Source organism: Balaenoptera physalus (genome assembly GCF_965194825.1).
Source record: "Balaenoptera physalus genome assembly, chromosome: 19".
Taxonomy (NCBI): Eukaryota; Metazoa; Chordata; class Mammalia; order Artiodactyla; family Balaenopteridae; genus Balaenoptera; species Balaenoptera physalus.
In genome coordinates, this window is record NC_138900.1 from 16559630 (window position 1) to 16587629 (window position 28000).

The window sequence follows — 28000 nt, forward strand, 5'->3', positions numbered from 1 at the left end:
TTTTGACAGCGCCACGCCTATGCCTGCTTTTCATTGGCCGTCATTCCCCTCCTGAGACACACCCTCAGGTTCTTTATGCTTTGCTTCTAACATTTCTAACACTAAGCAGTGGACCCTTCCCTTAGTCCACTGTCAGTGACCGCTCCTCTGCCACTCTCAATTGGCTTCTCCCATGGTCTCAAGCTTTTCTCCATCCCCTAAGCTGCTCTTCAAAGTCTCGATCCTCTGACCCCACTTTGTCAGTCCTTGACCCCTCCCCTGCCCACAGAATACTAACAACATTGGCCCCTGGATGTTTTTCACTGGCTCAGATGCCCTGCCTGGGACATAACCCTAGGCAATCTGCGACTTAGCCTCCCCCTACCCACTGGACATTATCCTTGCCTCCTCCTCTACTGCTTCTTACAGGCTGGCCTCCAGCCTTGACTCCTTTTTCCTAGGAATAAATTTAGCCTGCGTGCCTGAACATGACCACGCCTCCCATAAAGCCAGTCCCAGTTGTTCCCGCTGTTGGCTGAGGCTCAGAAAACACTCTGTAGGGACATCCCTGGTGGCTCAGTGGTTAAAGTTCCGCCTGCCAACGCAGGGGATACAGGTTCGAGCCCTGGTACGGGAAGATCCCACATGTTGCGGAGCAACTAAGCCCGTGTGCCACAACTACTGAGCCTGCATGCCGCAACTACTGAAGCCTGCACACCTAGAGCCTGTGCTCTACGACAAGAGAAGCCACTGCAATGAGAAGCCCGCGCACCGCAACCAGGAGTAACCCCCGCTTGCCGCAACTAGAGAAAGCCTGCGCGCAGCAACAAAGACCCAACACAGCCAAAAATAAATAATAAATTAATTAATTAATTAAAAATAAATAAATAAATACAGCTCTCTGATCCCTGGACCAGATACGTACATTAAAAAAGAAAAGAAAAGAAAAAGAAAACTCTGTAACAACGCCCTTTCCAAGAGAATTTGCCATTGGTCATGCCCTCAACAAGGCCCTTGAAGGTACATCCTTGATTCACCCATTCATTCATTCAAAAACTCTGATCGCTTAATTTTGGATATATCAGTAACCAAAACAGGGGAAAATATACCCTGCCCACATGGAGCTCAAAAGCTAGTGGGAAAAGACAGTTTACAAAATAAGTATTTTAAAATATAGAATATTAGAAGGCGATAATTTCTATGGATAAAATTTAAGCCGAGATTGGGGAAAGGGAGTGCTGACGGAGGGGTAAATTTACAGCTACTTATTTCAGTTTATTGAACTTGCTGACCTCACTTCCATAACAGGGATTTCCCACATGAATTTCCCTCTGCCTGGAGTATTCTCTGCGCCCCCGCCCCATTAAAACACGACTGCAAATTCTTTCACAATCCTCTCATGAAAAGGTAGAGTTTATCTCCATCTGGGCAGGATTGTGACAACTTCAACCAATAGAGAATAGTAATGGATAGCAATTGACACTATGTGATTTCCAAGGCTATGTAGTAAAAGGCAAAGGCATTCTTTGTCCACTGGAATGACTAGCTCTGGAGCCTTGAGGCATCATGTGAGAAGTGCAACTCTGCTGAGGTAGTCGTGCTCTGAGGAAGCATAAGCCACATGGAGAGACCTTGTGTAGGCACTACAGTCCCTAGTTCCAGCTTAAAGTCATCTGAGCCCTGATGTCAGACTTGGGAGTGAAGAAGCTCCAGAGATTCCGCCCCCAGCTGTCAAGCCACCTTTGTCTTCCCAGCTGAAACCCTAGACATCATGGAGCAGAGACAAACTGTCCCCAGCTGTGCCCTGTCCAAATTTCTGACTCACAGAATCCATGAGCATAATAAAATGATTGTTTTATGCCACTAAGTTTTAGGGTGGCTTGTAACCCAGAAATAGTAATTAGGATGGCCCTTTGTTAGTTATTAATTCCTACCTGTCTCAGCTCAAATGTAACTTCCTCAGGAAAATTTCTAGGTCCCACTCACCCCCCAAGATCAGATTCTGCTACTATAAACATCTTTTTTTCTCCTTATATCTAAGCAGCTATTTCCTTCTTTTGATTTTATTTAAATGTATGGTTTGTTCAAAAAGACTGAAAACAAATGTTTACCATGTCTGTGACATACAGAAGCTACTTTTTACAGAAATCTATCCTATCTTCTCTTTTTTTGTAAATACAAATATCAAAATAATCCTGATCATATATTCTCCAACATTTTATTATAAAAATTTTCTAACATACAGCAAAGCTGAACAATTTTACACCCATATACCCACCACTTAGATCCTACCATTAGCATTTTACTATATTTGCTTTATGTCACATCTACCTATTACTCTATTCATCCATTAATCTAATTTTTGGATGCATTTCAAAATAAATTAAAGACATTGTATACTGTCTCCTAAATACTTCAGCATGCATATCCTTCATTGGAGTTCAATATTTATTTTTCTTTTGAGGTAAACCTTACATACCATGCAATTCATAAATTTCACTGTATTTTGACACCTTGTAGTCAAAATCCTTATCCAGGATGGCAACTGGACTTTTTATATGGCATCCCAGGGCTCCAAAAGGAGGGGGACAGGGAGAGACGGAGAAAGAAGAGAGACTGGGAGAAAAACAGGTGGAAATTATATCATCTTTTCTAATCCAATTTAGGAAGTTAAAGTAGTATCACTTCCTCTGCATTTTATTTGTGGAGGCAGTCACAAAGTTCAACCCAGTTTCAAGAAGGGACATAGACTTTACTTTTTTGATGGGAAATGTGTCAAAGTATTCACAGATAAAACAATAGGTTTTTCAATAGTCCGGACAGGTGACGATAGCCTAGACTGGGGTGGGGCAGTGGAATGGGGAGAAAGGCGGGGTTAAATTCTGGAGAGATTTTAAAGGTAGAGATGATAGAACTTGCTGGTCAACTGACTGTGGGTGTGAGGGAACGAGAGGAGTCAGTGACAGCTGTGAGGCTTCTGACCTGAGCAGCCTCTGACCTGAGGCTTCTGACCTGAGAAGGACGGAGCTGAGGGCCAGGGAGGAGCAAGTTTAGGGGGAAGATTAAGATCTGTGGAGTTTGAGACATCTCTTAGACCTTTCTTTGTGGATGATGAGCAAGTAGCAGGGTACCTGAGGTTCTAGGCTGAAGATAGAAATTTGTGGACTATCAGAAAAGAGATGGGGTTTAGAGCCCACGAAGCCAGATGAGAGCACCTGGGATTGACTGTAGATAGAAAAGTCAAGGCCAGGGCCCTGGGACACACTAAAGTGACAGGTGTGAGGCACAATGAGGAGGCACAACCAGAGAGGTGAGGAGAGGGCTGGGGTTCTGGAAGCCAGGAAAAGAAGTGCTTCAAGGAGGGGGTGGGGATCAGAGCACCAAATGCTGCTGCTGGGTCAAGCAGGATGTGGACTGAGGCCTGACCATTGTCCAACACTCTGATGACTCTACAAGCTTCATACCCAGAGGACAGTTCCTTTGATCTCATCTGAGACAGGAGGATCCACTCCTGAGTTGAAGGTCAGATAAGGTGAGTCCCAGTCTTGCCCGGAACCCCTCTCCTGCCCTCATAGAGGATGAAACCAGAAGAGACTTTGCTTCAGTGGTCAGAAACTAGGGTGAGGTGGGGCAGGGCAGAGCTAGGGTGTGTGGGGGGGGGAGGCGGGGCATGGGAGCTATTTCCCTAAATTAGCATGACCCTTGGCCTTTCCAAAACAACTTCTTTCTCAGAGACAACCAGTAACCTGAAAAAAAAATTTATTAGGAAAAATAGAATCTGTACAATTCAAAGTCGTCTGGCCTCAAGAGAGGCTCCTTCCCTCCTCAGCCGCATCCTTGGGGACTCGGGAGGCGACCTGGCTGGAGGAGACCAAGACCCTGGGTCTTCAGTGTGGCCCAGCAGGCGGGATATCTGGGCATCCACTTTCCTGGAAAAAGGACAGGGGAGTAGAGGCTGAGGTTTTGCTCAGGATTGGGGTCTGCGGCTGTGTATGTTCTGGGAAAGGGGCTCAGGAGAGGTGGGTACCAAACGGCGGTCTCAGAGGATTCAGGGGCCGGGTGTCTTAAATCCTGGCATGGTCACCTTTTCTGCCGCCGCAGCTCCGCCCTTTGAACCCTTAGCACCTGCAGTATAGGGTCGTCCTGGAACTCGCTGCCGTCGGAGTCTGGGGGGAAAAGAGCGAGATTCAGCGGGCCGGACTCGTAGCGTGCTGGACTGCCATCTAGATCCGGGCAGCCACGAGCGTCGGTGCGCATCAGCTCACCTTCCGCAGCCTGCAGAAGTCTGGCAGCCTGGGAGAGGAGGTCCTCTGAGGGGGCGTGGCCATCAGCGGATGAGGGCGTGGTCACAACTTCAAGAGCCCCCTCCTTGAACGGACGGGACGGGGCCTTAACACAAGTGGCCGCCTCCTCAGCTGGAGGGGGCCGGACCTTGGGCGGCTTACACCCGACTTCAGCCAAGAAAGTGTCTTTGTCCTTCCTAGGCACCGATCCCACTAGGGGGAGCATGGCCTTGGCGTTCCGAGACTCGGCCTTAGACCGACCCTGCAGGGTCTCTGCCTGGGGACACCGTGATTCAGATGGAGGGGCCGTGACCTCTGAACGAGGGGACAGAGTCTCGGTTTGAGGGCGTGTGGCCTTGACTTTCTGAGATTCAGCCTCGGGTGGAGGCGGGCCCTCTTGGCGAGGGGGTGTGTCCTCCAGGCTGGCCGGAAACAGCCGAGCCGCCACTACTTGGCCCAGCGCGCCTCTGAGCTGCGGGCCAGGGCCCTCGTCCGCTGCCGTGATTCGCCCAGCGGACTCCCGGCGTTGGGCTCTGCTTCTTCGAGGCTTGGAGCTCTGCCTCTCGAGCTCGGCTGGGCTGCATGGTGCAGGGGTGGGCGGGCCCTGGGGGGCGGCAGGGGGCGCGGGAGTGGAGGCAGAGGTCGCAGTGGTTGAGGCTGGAGGCGCAGGAGTGGAGGCTGGGGGCGCTGGGGTGGAGGCCGCGGCCGTGGGAGGGATGGCCCCAAGAGATACCCAGGGACCGGGCTGCGGGGCCCAGAAGAATCCATGGGGACTGGGGCCCCAAAAGATATGTGGAGAGAACCCTGGGGGAATAGGAGGCCTCTCCAAGCGGAAGGCTTCCCGGGGACCAGGTGGAGCCACACTGCCCCAAAGTGGGATGCAGTTAGGCTGCGTTCCCAGGGAACCAAGGGTCTCCGCAGGGGCAGGAGAGGTCTGTAGACAGATGGGGATAGGGACCTGAGAGGGAGAGAAAGGGTAGAGGGTCCTCAGTCCCCCTCAGCCTCCCCCTTCCTTCAACTTCCCTTAGGATCCCCGCTCCAGCCCCCTCAGTCTCCTCCCTCCCCCCATCTCACCGTAGGGGTGAGGGCAGGGGTCTGGGGCAGCACCCAGGTTCCATCACCCTGGCTTCCTCGAGCCTGTTCAAGCTTGCGCCGCTGCCGCCACTGGTACAGAATGTCATCCTCTGGCCGCAGGGGTGCCCGGGAGGAGACTGGGGATGGAGTAGGGATGGGGGCAGGTGCTGGGGTTGCTGTGGAGTAAGTAGAGGGAAGAGGGGTAAGGCAGGGCCTGGGGGGATGAGCAAGGACAGCCTAGCACACACCCTTCGACTGTACCAGAAGGTTATTCAGACAGGCTCTCCAGATAATGTCCCAACTCCCCTGCAGATTGGGAAGTGGGAAAAGGGGCAGAATCAGAGAAGAGAGCCCTCATGGGCTTCTCAACCTGTCATCATTCAATTCTTCATTCATCAACAAATATTTATTGAGCTCTTACTATTTGCCAGGCACTGTTCTGGACATGGTGGTTACAGCAGTGACCAAGGCAGATCCTCCAGAATCTGCCCACTTCTCCCCACTTTACTTCCCTCACCTGCCAACCCCAAAGCAACTTCCTCCCTGGTTTCCCTTCTTCCTATCCTCCCAAACTGTCCCCACCCGCAGCCAGAGGGAGCCTGTGAACACCTGAGTCAGATCAGGGCCCTCCTGGGTTAGAATCTTCCCCAGGCTGCACCTCTCTCCTGGTAAAAAGCAAAAGTCTTTGCATTTGCGGTTTCCTCTGCCTGGAAGGCTCTTCGTTCATGTAACCACAGGGTTCACTCCAAGTCTTTCCAATATTTGCCCAAGTATCACCTTCTTAGTGAAGCCTTCCCTGGCTACCCTATTCAAAACTGCAACAACCCCAGCCCTACCACTCTCCATCCTCTTTCCTGTTCCATTTTTCTCCTTAGCACTTATCACCTTCTAACTACTAAATATCATACTTCTTTGCTTATTTATTGTTCATCTCTCCCTCCACAATGCCAACTACACAAGGGCCTTCTAACTACTAAATATCATACTTCTTTGCTTATTTATTGTTCATCTCTCCCTCCACAATGCCAGCTACACAAGGGCAGCAATTTTTGTCTATCTGGCCATTATCATATCCTCAGTGTCAAGAACAGGACCTAGTGTCAGTATTTGTGGCATAAATGCGAAACGAACTGTTTATTGTGTTCCATCCCAGTGCCCAGCCCTGTGCTGGGAATACAGCAGTGACTAAAGGCAGGGCCACTGGCTGTCCTCAGTCCTGTGGGGCAAAGAGACACCATTCCCTATCACCCAGAGCATCATTTTGTCAGTTATGATTAGTATGGCTACCATTATCTCTCAGAAGCCCCACCTACTAATGCTGCACAGAGAAGGGGTGGGGCAGTGCATCATGTGGGACCTCTTCTTCTCTCCCTTCTATATACTGTGATTCTACTTCCAAACCTGGCCACTTCCCTCTACTCTGCTCCTCAGGCTCTGGCCCAACCCAAACTACCAGAGTCTGTCTCTCACTAGATGTTGATAGCAGCCATAGGGAGCCAATAAAGATCCCGTGCCCTCCTTGCTCAGAACTCTCCAGTGGCTCCCCGGTAGATTATGACCAAATGCCTCACATGCCTACAGAGCCTATGGAATCTGACCCCTGCCAATCTCTTCCACCTTATCCCACACTACTCTTACTCCTGGCTCTTGCCTTTCCTAGTTCATTGTCTGCATCGTGTTCCCTCTGACCTCAGGTCCTTTGTGCAGGTTAGAGGGCTATTGTCCCCACCTGCATCATTCAGGTCTCCACTTAGATAGCACCTCTTCCAGGAAGGCCTCTGACATCCCAGCATCGCAATTATCTCATGCATGGCCCTCATTTCTGCTTATATTCCACATTTGTTTGTGGAGTTATGTAGCTATTCTCTGCTCCACACTCACTATCCTGTGAGGACCATGAAGGTGGGACCATGTATGGTTGGTTCACTAAGGAATCCCCAATCCCGCTCACAGGCTTCATACACAACAGATATTCAATGTTTGTTATGTGAAATAATGAATACATTTAACCTGCAAAACAACTCATAAAGTAGGTAGTAGTTTTATCCCCATTTTACAGATGAGGAAACTGAGGCTCAAGAAGGAGAAGTGAATAAAAAGAGAAGTTTAGAAGGAGCAAAGAATCAGACAGGGGAGTGCTTGGGCAGGATCACACAACATGCACAAACACCACTCTGTTCTCTCTGCTTGCCTGTCCCCACTCACGGGAGTCCTGTGAGACATGGAGAGCATCTGTCCTGTGCAACACTGCATCCCAGGACCTGGGCACAGAGTAACGGTAACAACGATGACCGTAACAGTAACCCAGGTCCTTAATCCAATCTCTGAAATCTTGGGGGCAGAAATTTGAGAGTTCAACAGTTTGCATGTTTTAGCAAAGTTACATGGTATGTACAGTGTTGACAGGGGTCTGGGTCAGTACACCAGACTCAAACACATTGGTATTTAGTTGAACAATATGAAATTGCCATTATTCAACAATTTTTCACTTACAGACAAAAACTTCATACGGTTCAATGTTATATATCCATAGAAAGAAGCATGAATATTTACTCCCTGACTTCAGACTATACTACAAAGCTACAGTAATCAAAACAGAACGGTACTGGCACAAAAACAGACAAGTAGATCAATGGAATAGAACAGAGAGCCCAGAAATAAACCCATACACTTATGGTCAATTAATCTACAACAAAGGAAGCAAGAATATACAATGGGGAAAAGACAGTTTCTTCAATAAGTGGTGCTGGGAAAACTGGACAGCTACATGTAAAAGAATGAGATTAGAATATATTCTCCCACTACATACAAAAAGAAACTCAAAATGGATTAAAGACCTAAATGTAAGACCTGAAGCCATAAAACTCCTACAAGAAAACACAGGCATAGAACACTATTTGACACAAATCATAGCAATATTTTTGTAGATCTGTCTCCTAACGCAAAGGAAACAAAAACAAAAATAAATGAATGGGACCTAATTAAACTTAAAAGCTTTTGTACGGCAAAGGAAGCCATCAACAAAACAAAAAGACAACCTACTGAATGGGAGAAAATATTTGCAAACAGTATGCCTGTTAAGGGATTAATGGCCAAAATATATTAACAGCTTATACAACTCAACATCAAAAAACAAACAACCTGATTAAAAGATGGGCAGAAGACCTGAATAGACATTTTTCCAAAGAAGACATACAGAAGGCCAACAGGCACATTCAAAGATGCTCAACATTGCTACTCATCAGAGAAATGGAAATCAAAATCACAATGAGATATCACCTCATACCTGTCAGAATGGCTATCATCGAAAAGACCACAAATAACAAATGTTGGTGAAAATGTGGAGAAAAGGGAACCCCTGTACACTGTTTATGGGAATGTAAACTGGTGCAGCCAATGTGGAAAACAATACAACGGTTCCTCAAAAAACTAAAAATAGAACTACCATATGATCCAGCAATTCTACTCCTGGGTCTATAGCTGAAGAAAATGAAAACAGTAATTCAAAAAGATACATGCACCCCAATGTTCATAGCAGCATTATTTACAATAGCCAACATATGGAAGCAACCTAAGTAAGTGTCCATCAACAGACAAATGGATAAAGAAAATGTGGTGTATATATTCAATGGAATCCTACTCATCCATTAAAAAGAATGAAATTCTACCATTTGCAACAACATGGATGGACCTGGAAGGTATTATGCTTAGTTAAATAAGTCAGACAGAGAAAGGTGAATACCATATGTTATCACTTATATGTAGAATTGAAAGAATAAAATAAACGAATGAATATAACAAAACAGAAACTGACTCACAGATATAGGGAACAAACTAGTGGTTACCAGTGGGGAGAGGGAAGCAGAGGAGGGGCAGGATAGGGATAGGGGCTAAGAGGTACAAACTACTATGTATAAAATAAATAAGCGGGGCTTCCCTGGTGGCGCAGTGGTTGAGAATCTGCCTGCTAATGCAGGAGACATTATGACTAGCCAGGCAGTGGTTGAGAATCTGCCTGCTAATGCAGGAGACACGGGTTCGAGCCCTGGTCTGGGAAGATCCCACATGCCGCGGAGCAACTAGGCCCGTGAGCCACAACTACTGAGCCTGCGCGTCTGGAGCCTGTGCTCCACAACAAGAAAGGCCACGACAGTGAAAGGCCCGCGCACCGCGATGAAGAGTGGCCCCCACTTGCCACAACTAGAGAAAGCCCTCGCACAGAAATTAAGACCCAACACAGCCATAAATAAATAAATTTAAAAATTAAAAAAAATTAAAATAAATAAAATAAATAAATAAATAAATAAGCTACAAAGAAATATTGTGGAGCACAGGGAATATAGCCAATATTTTATAATAACTTTAAATGGAGTATAATCTGTAAAAATTTTGAATTACTATGTTGTACACCTGAAACTAATATAATATTGTAAATCAACTATACCTCAATAAAAAAAAGTATGAATATTCACCCTAAATAAGATAGATATATGAATATTCTTCATATTGTTTACATCAAATTTAGCTGGCAAATCAGCTGTGGTGCCAAATTTGCAAAAAGCCTTCTGATTTTGGGGCTTCGTGTTCAGAACTGCAGACAGGATGCAGGGAGAGAACCTGCATACTCCTGATAGCTACTGTTAACAGAGCCGTGGTAGGTGTTCCATGTATTCACCAACTCATTTAATCCTCACAACACCCATAGCAGAGGAGTACAATTATTTCCCCTCTTTTACAGCTGGGGAAACAAGGCCCAGAGAGGCCCAAGGTCACAGAGCTGGTAAGTCAAAAGGCTGGGATTTGCACCCAGACTGCCCTCATCCTTGCCTCCCAGAACCTACCTTGTGCCTCGGGGTCAGAGCCCTTGCTGGAGTCAGGAGTGAAGGTCATGGAGAAGGGAGAGAGGCCATCAGAGCTGAGGGGGAATGAGGAGCTGCCGGCATCGCTGGGGCTGAGGGAGGAGGAGGAAGAGATGGAGGCCTTGCTGTAGGGAGAGGCAGAAGTGAGGCAACGGGGGTCTCAGAGGCAGTGGCCCGAGCCTGGAGGGGTGGGAGTGGGGAGGGTGATGGGGGTGGGGGAGGCACCTGCGTTTGAGCAGCCTGGCAGCTCTGCTTTGCAGGCTCAGTGTCTCCAAGTCCAGCAGGGATGAGTTCCACGTGTTGAGGCTCTGTGAGGTGAGAGGGGTCAGAGGCCAGTCCCCATCCCAAAGGCTACTGGGAAAGGGGCTCGGGACAGAGGGCCTGGATGCAGGTCTACATTGCACCTGGTGCCCTCACATGCTGGCTTAGAATCTGCTCTTCCTCCTCAGGAAAGAGAGACCAGGTTTTCCTCTGTGGATCCATATCCCTCAGTGCAGTCATTGTTATAGAAGGGTTGACCCTGCCTTCCTGATCAGGCCTGGCTAGTCATAATGTTCTGTCCTCTGGTTCACAGTGATTGGCTCAAAGATGAGCGAATGAGAGTAAGCCCTGGGGTTTAGGATGGAGCTATTGGAAAAGCCTTCTCTTTCCACTGGAGTGATCAAGTACATTAGAAGCCTAGAGTTAACAGGGCCGTCTTGGCTATTTTGAGGGGAAAGCCTACCTGAGATTGAGCCAAACAAAGAGGAACAGAGAGCCATGAGAGTCAAGTTCCTCCCAATATGGTTCAAACACCTGGATTCAGCTGTGCCTGAAAGCAGCTACCTTTGGATTTCTTGATTGCATTAGCCAGCAAGACCTCCCTTTTTTGTTTACACTGCCTTGAATTGGGGGTTGACTCTAATTCTATCCCAGGGCTGGTGTTGCCAGTTCAGGCACGTACGGGAAGGAGTGGATGGGGATGTCACCTGCTTTATTTCCTGAAGGGGGGCCATAGTCTGTGATGCACTGGCCACCTTGGCACGAGTCGGGACTGCTGTGTTGGGTCTTCCTTCTGGTTCATTGGCTCCTGTTGAGAAGCTCCAATTGATTTAGGGGGGGCCAGGAGGAGTGGCTGCTGGGGGTATCGCTCAGGAGAGGTTATAGGCCAGGAGTAGTGAGACTGAAGCAGGTACCTGCTGCAAGTTGACTGCTGGGGTCTGGTGATTCAGGCCACAGCCACCAGAAGTCAGCTGGGGTTGGGCCTGCAGACTGGCGTTCCTCTCGGCTTGTGGGCTGAGCCTGTCGGAACCGGTTTATGTACCTGTGAGCATCAGAGAATTGCGAGGTGGGTGGGATGAGGAGAGCCTAATATTTAATAATAACAATAATAATCACAATAGCCAATGTTTACCTAGCTCCATAGCAGCACTTGGTAGTTGTCCCTCAACATCTGTTCTCCTTTCTTATAGAGTAATGCAATTTTGTTTTGTTTTGTTGTGGTTTTTTTTTGCCAGGCTGTGCGGCATGTGGGATCTTAGTTCCCCAACCAGGGATTGAACCTGTGCCCCCTGCATTGGGAGTGCGGAGTCTTAACCACTGGACCGCCAGGGAAGTCCCCCAGTAATGCAGTATTATATAAGATGATATAATCCTGGGCACATAGCCATTCTATAAATACATTCTATAAATACATTTACCAGGTGCCCTTGTAGCTTTATGCCCATGTAACTCTGTTCTTGACCAACAGGTAGGAGGAGATGTGATTCTGGAAAGTGGATGTGGCTGGGAGCCATTATGGGCCATGAAGGAAAGGGTAACAGCCTAGGGAAGGGAGAGCGACAAGAAAGAAGGAGACAGTGTCTCTGACACCTCACTTAGGGGCTGCCATATCAGCCCTGGTTGCTTCTGTCTGGACTATTAGGTGATGAAGAAATAAGTACTCTCTTGTTTAAGCCACAATTAATTTGGGTCTCTGTGTTATAGCAGCTGAACTTGGATCCTACAAATCCAAGTGCTCACTATGTGACAGGCATTGTTATAGATGCTGTACAGACAGTAACTCATTGAAAACTTAAAACAGTCCTAGAGAATACATGCTATTAATATCCCCAATTTACAGATAAGGAAACTGAGGCCAGGATCATATACGGAGTTGGTGACAAAGCTTGGATTTGAACCTCGCTCCAGAGCGCTTGCTAACATGCATGAAGTGTGGTCCTAAAAGTGGAGATCTGGCTGTGATGATTATTATGGGATGTCTGCCCCCTCCCACTGATCCAAACCCTTCTTTTCCCCCAGGGCTACTGCTACTTACTTGGCCATCACAGAGTCCTCGCTGTCAGTCACGGTGGGTGGTGGAGAGGCTCCCATCTGTCCCTCAGTGGTGCTGGGTGGGGAAGGGGTCCCTGAGCTGGATGGCCAGGAGTCCTCAAACAGCTCAGGGGATTTGGGACCTGTGGCCAGAGCCCTGGGAGCTTCTGGGAGCCTGGATCTCTGGGACCTGGATGAGCTCAGGGTCTAAGTTAGGGGAAGCGAGGAGAAGAAAAAGTGAGGCTGAGGGGTTATCCCTGTAGGGGAACGAAGACACATATGAAGTCTCAGTCCGGAGGGGAGGAAACAACTCAAAGTGATTGGGGCTGTGATGAAGGGATTTAGGTGGTAGAGGACAGGATAAGGGCAGGGCCATGGGGAAGAGAGGAGGGACTGTCTTTTGAACTCTCACCCCCATTTCTCATCATGTCTTCCTTCTCTCTAGTCGTCACTCCCTTGCTACTGGGCTGGAACACAGCACTTTCTGTGGGGTGTCCTCAACTTGGGGTGCCAGGTCTGGCTTCAGGATGGCCAGTAGTGGCTTCGACCCAGGGGGGCGTCCCCAAAAGTACTGTCTTGGGTGGAGAAAACTGGCAAGCTGCAAGGGGAGAGGGGGGTTGGCAGGCAGAGCATGGTCACTGCAGCCCTGCTGGGAGGCTGTATGTGGGTGGGGTGAATGGGAGAATGCTAAGAGGGCAGAACCACACTACGATTCCCATGGATTCCTGGAAGAGATGGACTATAATTCCCATGAAGCACCACTGCACACTCAAGATAACGATACTGGAGGCACGATTCCCACCCGCCCTTGGAGCAGTCTCAAAAGAGAAGAACCCAGGAACTGTTGGTTGGTGGTTCTTAACCGTGGATCCAGTCTAGGAGGAATCTTTTAAAACTACAGATGCGTGATCCTCACCCCAGACCAAAAGAATCAGAATATCTGGAAGGGGGCTGGGCATCTACATACATCTTCTTCTCAGTGTCCCAGGTGATTTCGAAGTGGAGCTCACGTTAAGGGCCAAGGCTAAACCTTATCACTGTACATTTCCCATAAGTCCTTGGGACACTATCTGAGGAGAAAGGGGTAGATGGATTACAATCTCTATAGTCGCTGGGCTCCGCCTAAGCAAGAAAGGTCAAAAATAACACCCATGGGAGTCTGGGGACAAATTCAAAATTAAGAATCTTAATTCCCAAGATGCTCCTGAACACCCTTAGAGGAAAAAAAAAAGCCCTCGGGGCCACTTAGCGGAACGTAAGACGCTAGGGAACCCCCGGGATGGTGAAGTCCAAGGCGGGAGCCGCTTAAGGCTGTGGAGCATCTTGGGAGTTGTAGTTCCAGTGCGGTTGAGAACGAGAGACTCCGGACCCTAGAAAACCTGATCCTAGGCTGCGTTACTCTCACCCTTGGTCCTCCCCAGGCCTCTTGTGATCCCCGGAAGAGGGATCGGCCTCACCTGCGGTCCATCCCGCAGCTGCCTCGCCGCTTCCGCCTGCTCTGCTTGGTCACCAGACTCACTCGGAGCTCATCTTTGTCGCTTAGCAATGCCCTATCAGCCCCGCCCCTCTCTGGGACTGCAGGCGCGGGAAGAGAGCGGCCTCCAAGGCGACCAATGATAGGAAAATAAAAGTAATTGGACGGTGGCCAAAGGGAGATGTCTCACAATTGGTTGGCTGTAACGTGAATGAGAGAGCACGTGTGATTGGAGAACCATAGCGAGCTGCAGTAATTGGCCAGTCCGTGGACCAATGGAAAGGAGCTGAGGCTGGGCTCGCGGTTAGGAGGGGTTCCAATGTACTCTCGCTTTCCTGTAGTCGTGTATTCTAGCCACTCCCCCTCTTGCTGCGTAAATCTCATCCAGATTTCAGTCCAACTGCGGCTTTTCCCGTTGCAAGGGCAATAAGGGCGTCTATGTCCTCTCTAACCGCCGTCCCTCCATCAGTCCAGCAGCCTACCAGTCCCACCCGGTCATCTAACCACTTCTGTCTTGCTCCAGGAGCAGCTGGTTGCGCCAAATGCCAGGCCTGGGCTCCTGGCCGAGGTGGCTGGATCAAAATGAGCTATTTTGGGCCCCGGCGCGCTGCCCCAGGGGGGCCAGCCTGGACTGTTCTTGCCCGCGCCCCCTGGCCGCTGCTCACCTGGCAGACCCCGCTGCCTTGTGCACCCGAGGCTGAGTCAGACGCACAGAATTAGGCCCGGCTTGCCGGGGGGCTGGGACCAGGGCCCTGCTGAGATGGGAATAGGGTCTGTTCTGTGTCCTCCTGACAGCCTGGCCCAGCTACCGCATTCCCTGTACCCAGGAATCTGCTCCTAAGACCGCCATCTGCGTCATCCTCAGAGCGCCTTCGGGGCGGGGGCGGATTAAAGGGACTGGGAATTCTTTGGTGGGTTTCTCAGGCCGTGGGTCCCAAACGCCACGCTTGCACCCCACTCTGGCAAGGCTCCGCCTCCTCAGCTTTAGTTTTCCTTTCGGAAAATTGGGGAATGATACCTCCCTGGCATTCAGCAGGCGCTTAATAAATGGCCAAGTCATTGTTGGGCTGTCTAAATAAGACTCTATTAATGGCCGGCTCTGGCCGCAGTCCCAACGTCCCCGGGCGGCCCGCCGAGGGGCGGACACAGAGCGTACTATAAAGCAGCGGCGGCGCCCGCTGGGGCACTGCGGAGCCTAGGGCGGCGGCGGAGCACGATGGAGATCCCGGTGCCTGTGCAGCCGTCTTGGCTGCGCCGCGCCTCGGCCCCGTTGCCCGGGCTTTCGGCACCCGGGCGCCTCTTCGACCAGCGCTTCGGCGAGGGGCTGCTGGAGGCCGAGCTGGCTGCGCTCTGCCCCGCCGCGCTGGCCCCCTACTACTTGCGCGCACCCAGCGTGGCGCTGCCTACCGCCCAGGTGCCAGGCCTGGGGGAGGGGCGGTAACCCGTCTACTTCCAAGGCTGGGGTCCCCGGTCCCCTGAGGGGGGTGAAGGAATGTCCCTTGACTTTGAGCGGGCCAGAGAGTCCGGCCCCTCAGAGGGGCTTCCGGAGTTCCCTGAGTATGGATTCTCGGAGGTCAGATTATTGAAAGGGGTGGGAGGTCCCCGTCAGTCTGAGGAGGGTCTCAGCTCCGAGAGGAGTGTAAGGGCTGGGTCACTAATTGGGTGGGGGCGGTCCCTCTGAGGGGAGTCTTGGTGATTCTGAAGGAGGCTGGGGACCCAGGGAATCTGGGAAAAAGGGGGAGCCCAGTGATTCTGAAGGGCGTGGGGCTCCCAGTGCCTCCCGAGGGGAGGGAATATTTTGTTATTCTTGAGGAAGAGAGTTTGGAGACTGTGGTGACTGTATGTCTCCTGGAGAGGTAGAGGGGAGGGAGGGTCCTGTGACTTGAGAAAGGGGGGTCTGGCCACTCAGAAGTGGGGGAGGAGTACTGGTAACTACTGAGGGCTCAAGCAATCCCGTGACTCGAGTGGGAGGGTAGAAAGGGGACTCTGGAGACTGGGGGAGGCGGCATCTTGGCGATTTCTGGCGGGGGTGGCGCAGTAAGGGCCCCTGGGGCTCTGAGGGGAAGGGGGCTGAGGAGTCAGTGTTCAGAAGGACACGCTGACTACGGCGTTGCTGACACTGGGGGAGAGGGCAGGCCTCACCCCGTGAGGACGGAGGTCCCTGACCTTGCAGGGTAAGGGGGCCTCATCACTCTGGATGAGAGGGGAATCCCAGTGGCTACAAGGGGAGGGATGATCCCAGTTATTCTGGGCGAAGAGGTCCTCGGTGGCTACGTGTAGGAAAGGGGACGACCCAGTTCCAGAGGCCAGGAACAGCTGCAGCACCGGAACCAACGGAGAACCAAGGGGAGGGGCCTTTCTGGGTCCCCGGAGCCTCGCCCCGCCCGATGACTATCGGGCTGTGCGCAGGTATCGACCGACCCCGGGCATTTCTCGGTGCTGCTGGATGTGAAGCACTTCTCACCCGAGGAAATCGCCGTCAAGGTGGTTGGCGACCACGTGGAGGTGCACGCGCGCCACGAGGAGCGCCCGGTGAGCCCGCTGGCGGGGGCGGGGCCAGAACAAGTATGCAGGATCCGCAGGCCGGAGGGGCGGGGCATCTACAGGGAATGGGCAGAGCCCCTCAAGCCTCTTTCCCTCCAGGATGAGCACGGATACATCGCGCGCGAGTTTCACCGCCGCTACCGCTTGCCGCCTGGCGTGGACCCTGCGTCCGTGACGTCCGCGCTGTCCCCTGAGGGCGTCCTTTCCATCCAGGCCGCACCTGCTCCGGCCCAGGCTCCGCTGCCGTCGCCGCCGGCGGCTGCCGCCAAGTAGGAGCCAGGGCACGCCTGAACCCTGGGAGCCGCCTCAGGCCCTTCCACCGCACTTTTAAAGCCGACCTGACTCCGCCCAGCCAGATGTCCCGAGCGCGCCAAGACTACCCGCCCACCCAATCTGGGGTTTGCCTTGAACCTTCCAACCTAGACGCAGCCTTGATAACCTAGACCTTTCCACTGACACTCCCTCTCTCACACACGCTCCTGTTTTCAAACCTCCCGACACCTCTCTGGCTTCCAGACCCTACAAGCACAATCCCCCAGCCTACAGTCTCCCATCCCCACTGACCCCGCTTGGCGTAGAACCCCACTCCAAACTCCCTATTTCCTTCTGACTTCTCTAGGAAAACATCTCCACACCCCGTTTCAATCCCCCCCACCCAAGATTATGGTGTAGACAGACCTGCCCCCACCCTAGGCCTACGCCAGTCAAGCATAAGCCCCCGCTTCCCCTCAAACTCTGCACAGACCTCCCAACCTGGACCTTCCTGGCCTGGTCCCCAAGACTCTGGGTCCTTCCCCTCATTCCAACCAGATACTCCACTTCTCCTCACTCTCTCCCCCCAACCCATCTTCTAACTTGAAACCTCAGCCAGCCACCCCCAGACTCTTGAACCCCTTTTCTGACCCCCACCCTTTTACACCTATTCTAGGCCAACCAGGACCCTCAACCTCACACTGTACAGATATCCACCCCATCTCCTCAGACTCTGCACGGATGTCCTAGGCCCCTAAGCCCAGCTCCAACCAGAACCCCCCAGTCACTGTCATGACCCCCAAGTCTCCAACCACATAGCCACCTTCCACACCCCTCCCCTTATTCTCCAAGACCCAACCAAGCAGCCACTTTCTTTGATTCCCCACAATCTTTCTCTTGCCTCAAATTCCCTGATGCCCCATCCCCTCACTCCCCCAATAAATGTGCTACAGCTGTGCCAACTGCTTTATGTCTGATCCGGGAAGGATGGGCTGGAGAAAGCGGAGGCCAGTGTGGACGAGGGGAATGTTTATTGGGGTGGGGGTGGGGACAGGGGAACATCACTGTCGCTCGTACATCTCCCGTAGGATCTTCATGCTTTCTGAGTAACGAAGCTGGTTCCGATGGGATGCCTCCTTCCACCTGCAGTTGGGGTGGGGGGAAGGCAGAGGGAGGACTCAGCAGTTGGCGCACAGGCCACAGGGAACAAGCAGTTGGGGGATGCTCACCTCTGGCGGATGCGTTTCCAGCGCTGCATGTTTCGGTAGATGAGTGCGGAGGGTGAGGGCTCAGGCTCAGAGGGCTGCATGGACAGAGAGGCCAGGCTGGGTGGCCATGCCCGAGCCCCACAACTCCTGCCCCATTGCCCCAGGCCGGTCTTGCACACCCACCTCATCATCAGGGGTACCCTGGGTCTCAGGCTGCAGTGGGGATGGAATTCGGGATCTACAGGCATCTCCGGGTGGTCCGGGAGCTGTGGGTGGAGGCAGCTTATACACATCACGACTCTTGCTGTTGGTGACCTCTGAACCCTGAGGATACAGGACCCCACACCAAGCCCAAGAGAGTCAGAGAAGAGGGCCAGGGGCACACATTTCACACCTCCTTCCTTTCCCAGTGACAAAAGACATGAGGGTCTCACCAGGGACCTGTACTTAGGAGTCATGTCTGTCTGCTCCAAGGATCCCTGTTTTCTCCTATCCAACCCAGGGATCCCCTCAATTACTCCTGCCCAGCACACAGACCTCCATCTATGGAGACTTCCATTCCCAGCCCAAGGGGTCCCCATCTGCTCCCCTAGGCCAGGTGGCTACATCTGTTTGCACTAAGGACCCCTGCCCAGTCTCCCAGCTCTTGGGAACCCCTGATCTTGGAGGTCACATCTATTTGCCCAGAGGAACCCTGTCCCCTCTCCCTCCCAGAACAGACAGCCACGTCTGTCTGCTCTGGGGCACTCCAACCATTCCCCTGGCCTAAGGGTTCCTATCTGTGTGCCTCACCGGATCCAGGAGTTACCTGAGAGACACAGAGACCTGTGCTTGTCTATCCCATTAGCTAGGGGGGAAGGTACCTTGTGACTGTCTACCCACTGCCCTCCCTGGCTGCTGGGCGGGGGCCCACCACCCATCCCACCTCCTCATCCTCAGGCAGTGGGGGCAGCGGTGAACTGGGTGAGCGTTCACGCTCGCGCACTGTGGGGCTGTTGCGCATCCAGGCTCGGCAGATCGGGTAGAGCGGTGTGTTCTCACTGAACTGAGCCAAGTCCACGCTCCGGTCAAACAGCTTGATCACGTACGAGTCTAGGGTGGTGAGTGGGAGGGGTATGAATATCGTCACGTAGACCCCCATCACTGCCTGCCCTCCAGGGCCACCGCCTACTCACTGGATCGCTGTGGCCCTCCCTCGGCCAGCCCCTCATCCATCTCCCTCCTCTTCTTCCTCCGCTGATGGGGGAATCGGGCAGATGGCCTGTGTGGGGAGGGAGAATTTCAGGACCGGGGTGGGGACTGAGGACCTCTCATCAGCTGGCTGGGGCCCCTGCCACCTTACCGTTTGCCGCTGGCCGTGATGGAGCAATCCCTGTGGGGAGAGACAGGGAGTCAGCAGGCTTACCCTTGAACAAATGCCTGCTCAAAACCCCCCAAAGGGCACCCTGGGGGTACTGTGATCAAGCTCATACAGACGCCACCAACTCCTTAGGCCTTGTGTTCCCCCCACACCGGGGCTTGAGGTGGCATCATCAGGGGACCTAAGCTTCTGCTGTCCCAGGGCCTTTGTACATGGAGAGTGGTTAGGAGTGTGGTGGAGAAAGCATGGGGCAGGGTGGTCAGGGCTTGGATGAGGAAAGAAGTTATCTACCACAAACCCTCAAACACAGATCCCATCAATAAAACTTACTTGTTGTGGGTGTCTGAGGGGGTCTTCCCAGCTTCCTCATCCAGACGCTCCCTGGTAGCAGAGGAGAACTGTAGGCTCAGGGTTCCAAGGGCCCAGGGTGGGAAGGCACCCAGTGGCCTCATCCATTGGGCCCCTTCCTCCCTAAGCCAGCCTCTGGGGTCCCACCCAGGGCCCCCGACTCCCTATGACCCCATGCTGGGCCAGGTCCCAACCTGTCCATGTGACTCTTCTCCAGCAGACACTGCAGAACAGCATCCAGTTGGTTCCGGGCCTTGGCCATCTCCAACTCTGGGGAAGAGGGTACCGAGCAGGAGTCACTTCCCAGGCCCACGGCAGGTGGGCAGCCACTGGGCCAGGGAAGGGCATGTGTATCCAATCCTTCGGTCAGGCCCAGGCATGCTGGGAGGGTACAGTGGGCAGAGGCTACTGAAATGATGAGCAAGAGCTCTGGCTTCCAGGGCTGACCCACATGCTCATGTGTGACCTAAGGTGAATCACCTTACCTCACTGAGCCTGTTTCCTCATCTCGAAAATGGGTCTCCGAATGATACCTACCTGCTAGGACTGTTTTGAGGTTTAAACAAACCTATGTTGTATATGAATCTCAGCAGGATGCAATAATAATGAGTAACATATATAGAGTGCTTATTATGTGCCAAGCACTGTTCCAAGCACATCACACATATTAACCCATTGAGTTTTCACAATAACCCTGGCAGGTAAATATGATGTTTATCCCCATTTTACAGATGATGAAACTGAGGCACAGAGATGTTAGGCTACTTGCCCAAAGTCACACAGCTAGGAAATCGCAAGGCTGAGGATTTGCACCCAGGTCATCTGGCTCCACAGGTGAAGTTATAAGGCACGGACTCAAACTGGGTGCAGAATCCAGCTGCCAGATGTGCTTCGTTTGGCTGAGGTAGTTGTGTTATTTTAAATCTGAGTTAAATCTGAATAAGATGGCTACATTTAATAATTGGGAGATTTCATCTCAAATACCCATTTTTGGCTTTTTTTCCCCCAGGAAATGAGATCTGGGCCCACCTTCCTGCATGCCACAGCCCCTGCCTGGCCCTGTCAGCCTGTGTGTTTGCCTCTCTTCATCATGGAACATAAGTAGATGATGATGTTATAAATATGCTCCTCTTACTCTTGTGGGGTGTTCGCTCTTCTCTTCCAAGAGCCTGGAAGGACACTTGGGGACATGCTTTGCCAGCCCTGAGACTTCCTGAAGAGACTAGGAAACATGACTCAGAGGAGAGACAGGGTGGGGATGCAGGGCTGGGGGCAGCTGAGATTCTAGCAAAGAGCCTTGGTTAGGAGCCAAGGTATGCATCATGCCCACCTCTCTTTCCCTAGCCTTGCTTCTCTCTTGAACCTCAGATCTTGGGATCCTATGGACTCCTGGACACTTTCCCCTTGACATCCCCTGGGCTCCTGCCACCTACTGGGTCCCACACTGGCCTCAGTGTCTCTCTAAACTTATCCCTTTTCCTGGACCCCCTTCTCAGGGGTATCCACACTGTCACCCCATCCCTCCCTGGGCCTCAACACGGTCACTTCTCTCCCTCCCCCACCCACCCCACGGCCTGTCCACTTGGTCCCCTGAGTGTCTCTCCCCCCTCCCCCCTCCCTAGTCTGCCCAGCCGGGTCCTTTCCCTCCCTCCCCCTGGGCTCCCAGCCTCAGTCTCCCCTTCTAATGAACCCTCCGCAAGGTGGCCAGGGGAATCTTCCTAAACCCAAACCTGACCCTGATCCTTCCCTGCTTAGAACCGTCCACGACTCTGCAGTGCCCCCCTGGGGTAGAGTCTGAGTGTTTCAGCCTGGTGTTCACAGGCCTCCATGACCCTGTCTACTCCTTCCTCACCACCATCATTTTGTTGTGGTCAGGCCCCCTTCACTTTTCCATCCACGATTTTGGGGGCATTTTTTGGCATCTGGGGGGCCATCTTGTAAAACTCCCTCCTTGGTTCAAAACCCTCCCTTGGCTCCCCATTTCCCTCAGAGCAAAAGCCAAAGACCTGCCCCCTGCCACCCTCCCCCGCCCCCCCCCCCCCGCCCCTTTGCTCTCATCTCCTCACACTTTCTACGTCACTCGCTCTGCTCCAACCACACTGGCCTCCGTGCTGGCCCTTGAACACTCCGGACAAGGCTTTCACCTCTCCGCTGTTTCAAAGCTATTTTCTTTGTCAGATTTGCTGTTCCCTCACTTATCCTCATCGCTCTCTCCCTCACCTTGCCTCACTCCTGATCTCCCTACCTTCTCCTGTTTCGTTTTATTACCACTTATAGCATTTAACATCTCACGTCATTTTACTATTATTTTGTTGTCTGGATTCCATGCCTCTCCCACCACCCTTAACGTGCCAGTCCTGGGTTCCCATCAAGCTTGGCCGCAACCCAAAATGACTTCCGCTCTCTCAGATTCAGTTTCCCCATCGACCACATTTCCCAATTCCTAGGATTATTGGGATACAGTGACTACGAGGATTAAAAGCTTTCCTGTACTTCAGGTGCTCAGCAAATGCTGGACTCATGACCACTGCGAGAAATGGGGAAACGGAGAAAAGAGTACTTCTTTGAGTCACACGGCTCGGGATCCCCATGTCTTACCGCACCACACCACTGCCTGAGCCACCACCATTCAACCTCAAAGCTATCCTGAACACAGACCGGGAGGATATCAAGGTGGCAGGAATCGCTCGATGCCTAACAGCGATAGTAAGATGGGCTGCGGGGAGAAGTCGCGTAGTCCGCCTTATCGCGATAATGCTGTCTATAAGGACTCCCACACCCTGATCAGTCCGGTGCTCCCCTACAGGCCCCCGACCTCGGGGTCCTCACCTGATTTCTCCACTTTCACCTTCACCGGGAACATGGTTGGGGTCTGGGGTCTGGCTAGCTGGGTCAGAGAAGCCCAAAAGAGCCTAGGGTCACAAGTCAAGGCCGGAGGCAGACGGGGAGAAGTCAAAGGTAAGCTTCGTGTGTGGGCAGTCCTCCGCCCTGAGCAGTGTCCGGCCGCGACGGCCGCGGAGGCCGCCACCTCCTCCAGTTGCCCTTTTGTGGGCGGGCCCCTTCGGCAATCCCTTGTTTCTATTAGTCAATGCAACCGTCAGTCTCGTACCCTGGCCAATTCACAGCTGCTGCTGTCGGTTCCCAGCTCTAAGTCCCACCTTTCTGGGGCCAGGTTTCCGGAAACAAACCAACGATATCCCAGGGCGCTTCCTGGGAGGTGTAGTTCTAGCTCCCGAGACTCAGCAGAAGTAAGCGCGCCTGCGCCGCGCGAGGCACGGTGGGAGACCAAGGATCAGAGCGTCGCGAGGCTGCTTGGCAGTTACAGTATTAGAAGCTTTGAGTAACACCAATTTCTCTATTGAACAGGAGTTATGTAACCGTGGGAGTCTCTCTTGGTCCCTAAGAGGAAAACAAGTCTGGGGTTAGGCTGGGTTCCCTCTTAACTAAGCACTCACTAGGTGTCAGCTACCTGTTAAACTCTTTTCAGGTGCAGCCTCATTCACTTAGCAAATATTAAGTACCTGAGCCAGGTACTCTCCTAGGTACTGGGGACACCGCAGTGAACAAAATGGACAAAAATCCTTGCCCTAATGAGCTTATATTTTAGAGGATGGAAGATGAACAATAAACAAGTAGAACATTTTAAATGAAATGTAAGAGGAGAATGGATATAGCCTGAAAGACATAGGGAGTGTGGTGGCCCAAGCGCGGGTTGGAAAAGAATTTCCAGACACAAGGCAGAATGTAAGGAAGATAGAGTTTATTAAAGAGAAGGGTCGCTGCAAGAACAGTGGGCCAACTTCCTGGTAGCCAGGGAAAGTCAACCCCCTCTGTGGGCTAGCAGCCAACTTTTATAGCCTCAAGACAAAGAAAATTCCTGCGGGCAGGATGGCATTAGGTGATTGGTCAGGAAGCTACAAGGTTACTACATGGTGGATATTTTACCTAATATGGAGTCGGGGGGCTGACCGGTTTAGATTAGGAGAGCGCATGGCAACAGTTGCTATGGGGGCTCGGTTAATTCCAGAGTTTTTGTCCTGTGTCCTTGATGTAGGGTGTCCTTGATGTAGGGCTCCACAGGAGATGCCAAGGTGGGGATTGAAATTTTAAATAGGAGGGTCAAGGAAACCTTCTCTAATAAATCTCTTGAATACATGTCTATTGCTGCAGACGATCTCCTTCAGAAAATGAGGAACTTCCATTTACCACATGTGCCTTGGCATAGATAAATTCTAGGGGGTAGCACTGTGATCCACACTTCTGATAAGAATAATGAGGGCGAGTGGGGAAGTAATGTTTTCAAATTCACATACTACCTGTACAGGATAACAGTCCCTAGTAATGGAAGTATTATTGCTTTCTTGGTTCCAGATCTGTACAGTAGGGTTCCCAAGCAAGAAAGTTCCTATTTTTGATGGGTTATGAGTAGTATACAGTGAACTAATGTGCATGATGTATGAAGCACTAAGCCTAGCACAAAGTAAGCAATCAATAAATGTTTCGGAATATTAATAATCATTTTATGCTTCAACCTCCAAAAGATCCCAGGAAATCAATATTGAGAATTAGGGTCCTTTATTAGGGGATGTCAGCAGAGAACACAGGAGATAGGAACAAGTCTTAGGGGCTTGAGAGCAGGCTCGGAGTAGAGGAGCCCATCCTGGTCCTCAGGCCTGTGCAGAAGTTGTCAGGGGGTACCCAGGGGTATGGTGAAGGAGAGGTAGTCCCCAAGGGCGCCCCAACGTGGCCGGTAGATCTGGAAGATAGTGATCCAAGTGGTGAGTACAATCACCCAGAAGAGGAAGCCCACAGCTGAGCGCCAGACATCTGTAAGAGGGAACAGGAGGGGAAAGGTTGGCCTCCACCTGCTCTCTGGTCTCCCCGAGACCGGCCCTCTCTTCTCTTCCACAGAGTCCCAGAATTCTGGAACCTCCATTGTCCCTTCCCAGCAAGGCTCCCAGAGTCCCCCTCCCCACACCCGATGGCCTCCCTTCATCTGTGCCCTGGACTCACAGCCTTTGATTTGGCTCTGTTCCGTGTATGCCGGGACAAGGAAGGCCTCTCGGAAGAACCAGAAGATGTTGACCAACCAGAGAAAAGGCAGGAAAGCAAACCCACCTAAAGAGAAGAAAATAAACTGGGACTTAAGGCAATGAGGATCCTCCCAACACCCACGCAGAAGACCAATTTGGAAGGTCCTCTCCCATACCCAAATTCAAATGGAGATCTCTGCTATCAGGGATTCAAGAATCCTGACTCCTCCCCGGAATCCAGAAATCTGAGTCCTCAACCATCTTTTTGGCAGGACCAAGAGCCCAGGCCCCCAACTCCTGTCCTCTCTTGGGACCCAGAAATTGAGGGCCCAGTCTCCTCCTTCCTCAGGACCCAGGCCCTTCCTCTCTTGGGACCCAGGAGTCGGCGTCCCCAGCCACTTCATCCTCTAGACCCAAGAATCCAGGCCCCTAGACCCTCTTCCCCCAGGCGCTCTAGTCCCGTTCCCTCTCTTCTCCGGGGACCCTAAGATATCAGCCCTTACCCAGGTAGTACTTCCGGCACAGGTTCAACTTCTCCTCGTTGGACACCCGCTCCAAGTTCATAGTTGCGCTGGGGCCGGGTCTTCCGAGGGTCTTCAGGGCAAGACCCAAGCCCTGACCCTAAGTGACAGATGCAAGGATCACAAACAACCACGCCCCTATTACGACAAAAGGGAGAGAAATTGAAGGGTGGGTTTTCTGAAAGAAGGGTAGCCCCGCCCCCACCAGCAAGCTGACTGGGTTGAGACGCTCTTTATGTTTACTGGGGTACGGAGACGACCCCTAACTCACCAGTGGAGTCTTACTTCCTCCGGTTTGGACCCCTTTGCCACTTTCAACTACGGACTTTTGCGCGAGATGCCGCAAGTATCTCTGGACCTTGTAGTCTTTTTGGTCAGGCAACGCTGCACGCATGCGCTTTCAGGCAACTCCAGTGGGTGAGTCCAGGCGGAGGGTGCGAGCCTCCATCACGCAAGCGCACTAGAGAGTTTCTGAGTGTCCGGAGGCCGCGAAGAACTACATTTCCCAATGCCCTTAAGCAACGGAAGTGATGTAAATAGCAGACATAGTTGGAGGGTTCGGGTAAAAATGGCCGAATATTTAGCTTCGATATTCGGGACTGAGAAGGACAAGTGAGAACGGGCGCAGGGAGTGGCCCCTCGGGAGCCCGAGGACGAGGCACTTGGTTCCCTGGTGGCTGGGCGGCGTGGGGCGGTGTTTCTGGGGTGTCCGGCTCCCCGGCCCTCGGTTCACCTCTGTCTCTGCACCTCTTCCAGGGTTAACTGCTCTTTTTACTTTAAGATCGGGGCCTGCCGGCATGGGGACCGGTGCTCCAGGCTTCACAACAAACCGACTTTCAGCCAGGTGAGACCCGGCACGGAGCCTGGGGGGTTAATCTCCTGTCCATTCCCCTTCTGTTGTCCACCATCACGAGGTCCCACCTTTTCCGGATTTCTAGGGCCCACCCTACCGCCCGGCTTTTTTCTTGTCGGACCTCTGCAGGTTCCTCCCCCAGCCTTCAGGCCCTTCTCCCAGGAACTTGGCCACGCCCCCATACGTAAAGACCACACCCCTGGGCTGTCCCTCACTGCTAGGTACCCCCTCTTCTGGTTTTCTGAGGGACAGGCGTTGCTGATGCACTCAAGATGCTTATGCTTTTTCTCTGGTGCAAGGTCTCACCCCCAACTTTCATACCCAATTCCTTTGCATATAGCCCCGCCCTCTGAGCTCAGGCCCCGCCCCCTTTAAATTCTGTTCAGACCATAGTACTGCTCAACCTGTACCGGAATCCACAGAACACCGCCCAAACCGCAGACGGATCGCACTGTGAGTGAGGGACCTGTCTTGGGGGCAGGGCGGACAGCTCCCAGCAGGCCACGCCCTGATTCCACCCTGCCCCCCTCCTCCAGGTCACGTGAGCGACGTGGAGGTGCAAGAACACTATGATAACTTCTTCGAGGTGAGGGTTGGCAGGGGTGGGTTCAGTTTCCTGTGGGCCAGCAGCTCAGCTGAGTTCCTCCTGGTCTTCCACAGGAAGTGTTCACAGAACTGCAGGAGAAGTACGGGGAGATTGAAGAGATGAATGTGTGCGACAACCTGGGGGATCACCTCGTGGGCAATGTGTATGTCAAGGTGCCTGCTGTCTCTCCATTAGAGCCTAGAGGTGGAGGCATTTCAGTGCCTAACGGCCACCGTTGAAGCCTCACAGCTTGAGGTCCATCACTAAATCCACTCCAGACCCGGAGCTGCTAGCTAATCCCCTGATTTCTGAGTTTGATTGCTGACCCTGACCGACTTTCCCTCAGTTTCGGCGCGAGGAGGATGCAGAGCGGGCAGTGGCTGAACTCAATAACCGCTGGTTCAACGGGCAGGCTGTGCATGCCGAGCTGTCTCCCGTCACTGACTTCCGGGAGTCGTGCTGTCGGCAGTATGAGATGGGGTATGGTAGTGCAGGGGTGGGATGGTCACCTGGAGTCCCAGACTTCTGTGTATGTGTTGAGGGGGCTGTCAGTGACAATGGCTTCATCCGTCCATCCATGCTTTACCCAGGGAATGTACCCGGGGTGGTTTCTGCAACTTCATGCACCTGCGACCTATCTCCCGCAACCTCCGGCGGCAGCTCTATGGGCGGGGACCCAGGCGCAGGTACCTCAGGACCAGCCTGCCAAGACTTCTCGTATCCCAAGTCCCCTGTATCCTGAGATGAATCTGATCCTGTGCCCCAATAAGTGTCTCAAGCCTTTTGTGCCCTAAGACTAGCCCTGAGCCCCATCTGAAGACCAGCACCTAAGTCCCAACCCCCAAACCAGCCTGAACCCCAAGCCCAAGTCCATCCTGGATCTCCAATCCTGAGGTCGGCCCCTGTGCACCTATCCTGAGGCCACCCCCAGGAACTCTTCTTACTTCATCAACTGCCATACCTATCCCAGAGCAGAGAGGCAGAACTGGGGGATCTGCACACCATTCCCATGGCTCTAACCCTCCTCTCTCCTGTCCCCAGGTCACCCCCAAGGTCCCATACTGGCCACCGTCCCCGAGAAAGAAATCGACGACGGTCCCCAGACCACCGGCATGGCCGTTTCTGAGATGCTGACCTCCTTGCCCTCCACCCCTGGCAGGCACATATGTTCCTGGCCAGGACCCCTCCTCAAAGCTCCCTTAACTCCCTAGTGCCATCTTTTCCAGGCTCCGGGTCTCCATGATGTAATACCTTCAACACAGGGACCTTCTATCGCCCCGCCCCTAATAAAGTTCTATATTGAGGGTTTAGAGCTTCGTTGTTAGCTTGAGCCT

General features: G+C 52.4%; 5 protein-coding genes across 25 annotated transcripts; 2 read left to right on the forward strand and 3 right to left on the reverse strand.

Moving 5' to 3' along the window:
* Positions 1 to 3721: 3721 nt before the first annotated feature.
* On the reverse strand, positions 3722 to 14600 carry PROSER3 (proline and serine rich 3). 14 transcript variants are annotated; one of them, XR_014256778.1, is made up of 12 exons: positions 13945 to 14600; positions 13404 to 13557; positions 12900 to 13085; positions 12492 to 12694; positions 11371 to 11498; positions 11164 to 11264; positions 10421 to 10503; positions 10178 to 10320; positions 5337 to 5512; positions 4245 to 5220; positions 4007 to 4145; positions 3722 to 3908 (listed from the first exon to the last, which is right to left on the reverse strand). XR_014256778.1 is itself a non-coding variant. In XM_082437755.1 (12 exons), exons 4-12 carry the CDS (start codon positions 12545 to 12547, stop codon positions 3767 to 3769), a joined length of 1887 nt encoding a protein of 628 aa, XP_082293881.1. In that variant the 5' UTR covers positions 12548 to 12563; positions 12900 to 13085; positions 13404 to 13557; positions 13945 to 14599; the 3' UTR covers positions 3722 to 3766. The 14 variants fall into 14 exon arrangements, 12 of the variants coding, with proteins under 12 accessions (XP_082293881.1, XP_082293871.1, XP_082293872.1 ...); XM_082437755.1 differs by having other exon boundaries at positions 4064 to 4145; positions 12492 to 12563; positions 13945 to 14599; XM_082437745.1 differs by having other exon boundaries at positions 4064 to 4145; positions 13455 to 13557; positions 13945 to 14597.
* Positions 14601 to 15123: 523 nt separating this feature from the next.
* On the forward strand, positions 15124 to 17719 carry HSPB6 (heat shock protein family B (small) member 6). 2 transcript variants are annotated; one of them, XM_082437814.1, is made up of 3 exons: positions 15124 to 15375; positions 16371 to 16526; positions 16605 to 17719. In XM_082437814.1, exons 1-3 carry the CDS (start codon positions 15178 to 15180, stop codon positions 16776 to 16778), a joined length of 528 nt encoding a protein of 175 aa, XP_082293940.1. In that variant the 5' UTR covers positions 15124 to 15177; the 3' UTR covers positions 16779 to 17719. The 2 variants fall into 2 exon arrangements, with proteins under 2 accessions (XP_082293940.1, XP_082293941.1); XM_082437815.1 differs by having other exon boundaries at positions 15150 to 15375; positions 16371 to 16493.
* Positions 17720 to 17771: 52 nt separating this feature from the next.
* On the reverse strand, positions 17772 to 22734 carry LIN37 (lin-37 DREAM MuvB core complex component). 4 transcript variants are annotated; one of them, XM_082437813.1, is made up of 9 exons: positions 22503 to 22731; positions 19868 to 19943; positions 19656 to 19706; positions 19308 to 19337; positions 19141 to 19226; positions 18891 to 19057; positions 18149 to 18231; positions 17987 to 18060; positions 17772 to 17900 (listed from the first exon to the last, which is right to left on the reverse strand). In XM_082437813.1, exons 1-9 carry the CDS (start codon positions 22534 to 22536, stop codon positions 17851 to 17853), a joined length of 651 nt encoding a protein of 216 aa, XP_082293939.1. In that variant the 5' UTR covers positions 22537 to 22731; the 3' UTR covers positions 17772 to 17850. The 4 variants fall into 4 exon arrangements, with proteins under 4 accessions (XP_082293939.1, XP_082293937.1, XP_082293936.1 ...); XM_082437811.1 differs by having other exon boundaries at positions 18149 to 18289; positions 22503 to 22727; XM_082437810.1 differs by having other exon boundaries at positions 17987 to 18231; positions 22503 to 22734.
* A 1497-nt stretch (positions 22735 to 24231) lies between these two features.
* PSENEN (presenilin enhancer, gamma-secretase subunit) lies at positions 24232 to 25628 on the reverse strand. Of its 2 annotated transcripts, none has more exons than XM_082437816.1 (4): positions 25499 to 25628; positions 25210 to 25327; positions 24687 to 24791; positions 24232 to 24500 (listed from the first exon to the last, which is right to left on the reverse strand). In XM_082437816.1, exons 1-4 carry the CDS (start codon positions 25619 to 25621, stop codon positions 24361 to 24363), a joined length of 486 nt encoding a protein of 161 aa, XP_082293942.1. In that variant the 5' UTR covers positions 25622 to 25628; the 3' UTR covers positions 24232 to 24360. The 2 variants fall into 2 exon arrangements, with proteins under 2 accessions (XP_082293942.1, XP_082293943.1); XM_082437817.1 differs by having other exon boundaries at positions 25210 to 25365; positions 25499 to 25607.
* U2AF1L4 (U2 small nuclear RNA auxiliary factor 1 like 4) lies at positions 25629 to 27976 on the forward strand (the record flags this gene model as incomplete). 3 transcript variants are annotated; one of them, XM_082437807.1, is made up of 9 exons in its annotated part: positions 25736 to 25839; positions 25984 to 26071; positions 26210 to 26260; positions 26467 to 26533; positions 26617 to 26666; positions 26741 to 26839; positions 27013 to 27146; positions 27257 to 27352; positions 27708 to 27976. In XM_082437807.1, the coding sequence occupies 9 exons, from the start codon at positions 25736 to 25738 to the stop codon at positions 27790 to 27792; spliced, it is 774 nt and encodes a 257-aa protein (XP_082293933.1). In that variant the 3' UTR covers positions 27793 to 27976. The 3 variants fall into 3 exon arrangements, with proteins under 3 accessions (XP_082293934.1, XP_082293933.1, XP_082293935.1); XM_082437808.1 differs by lacking the exon at positions 26210 to 26260 and having other exon boundaries at positions 25629 to 25839; XM_082437809.1 differs by lacking the exon at positions 27257 to 27352.
* Positions 27977 to 28000: the final 24 nt, after the last annotated feature.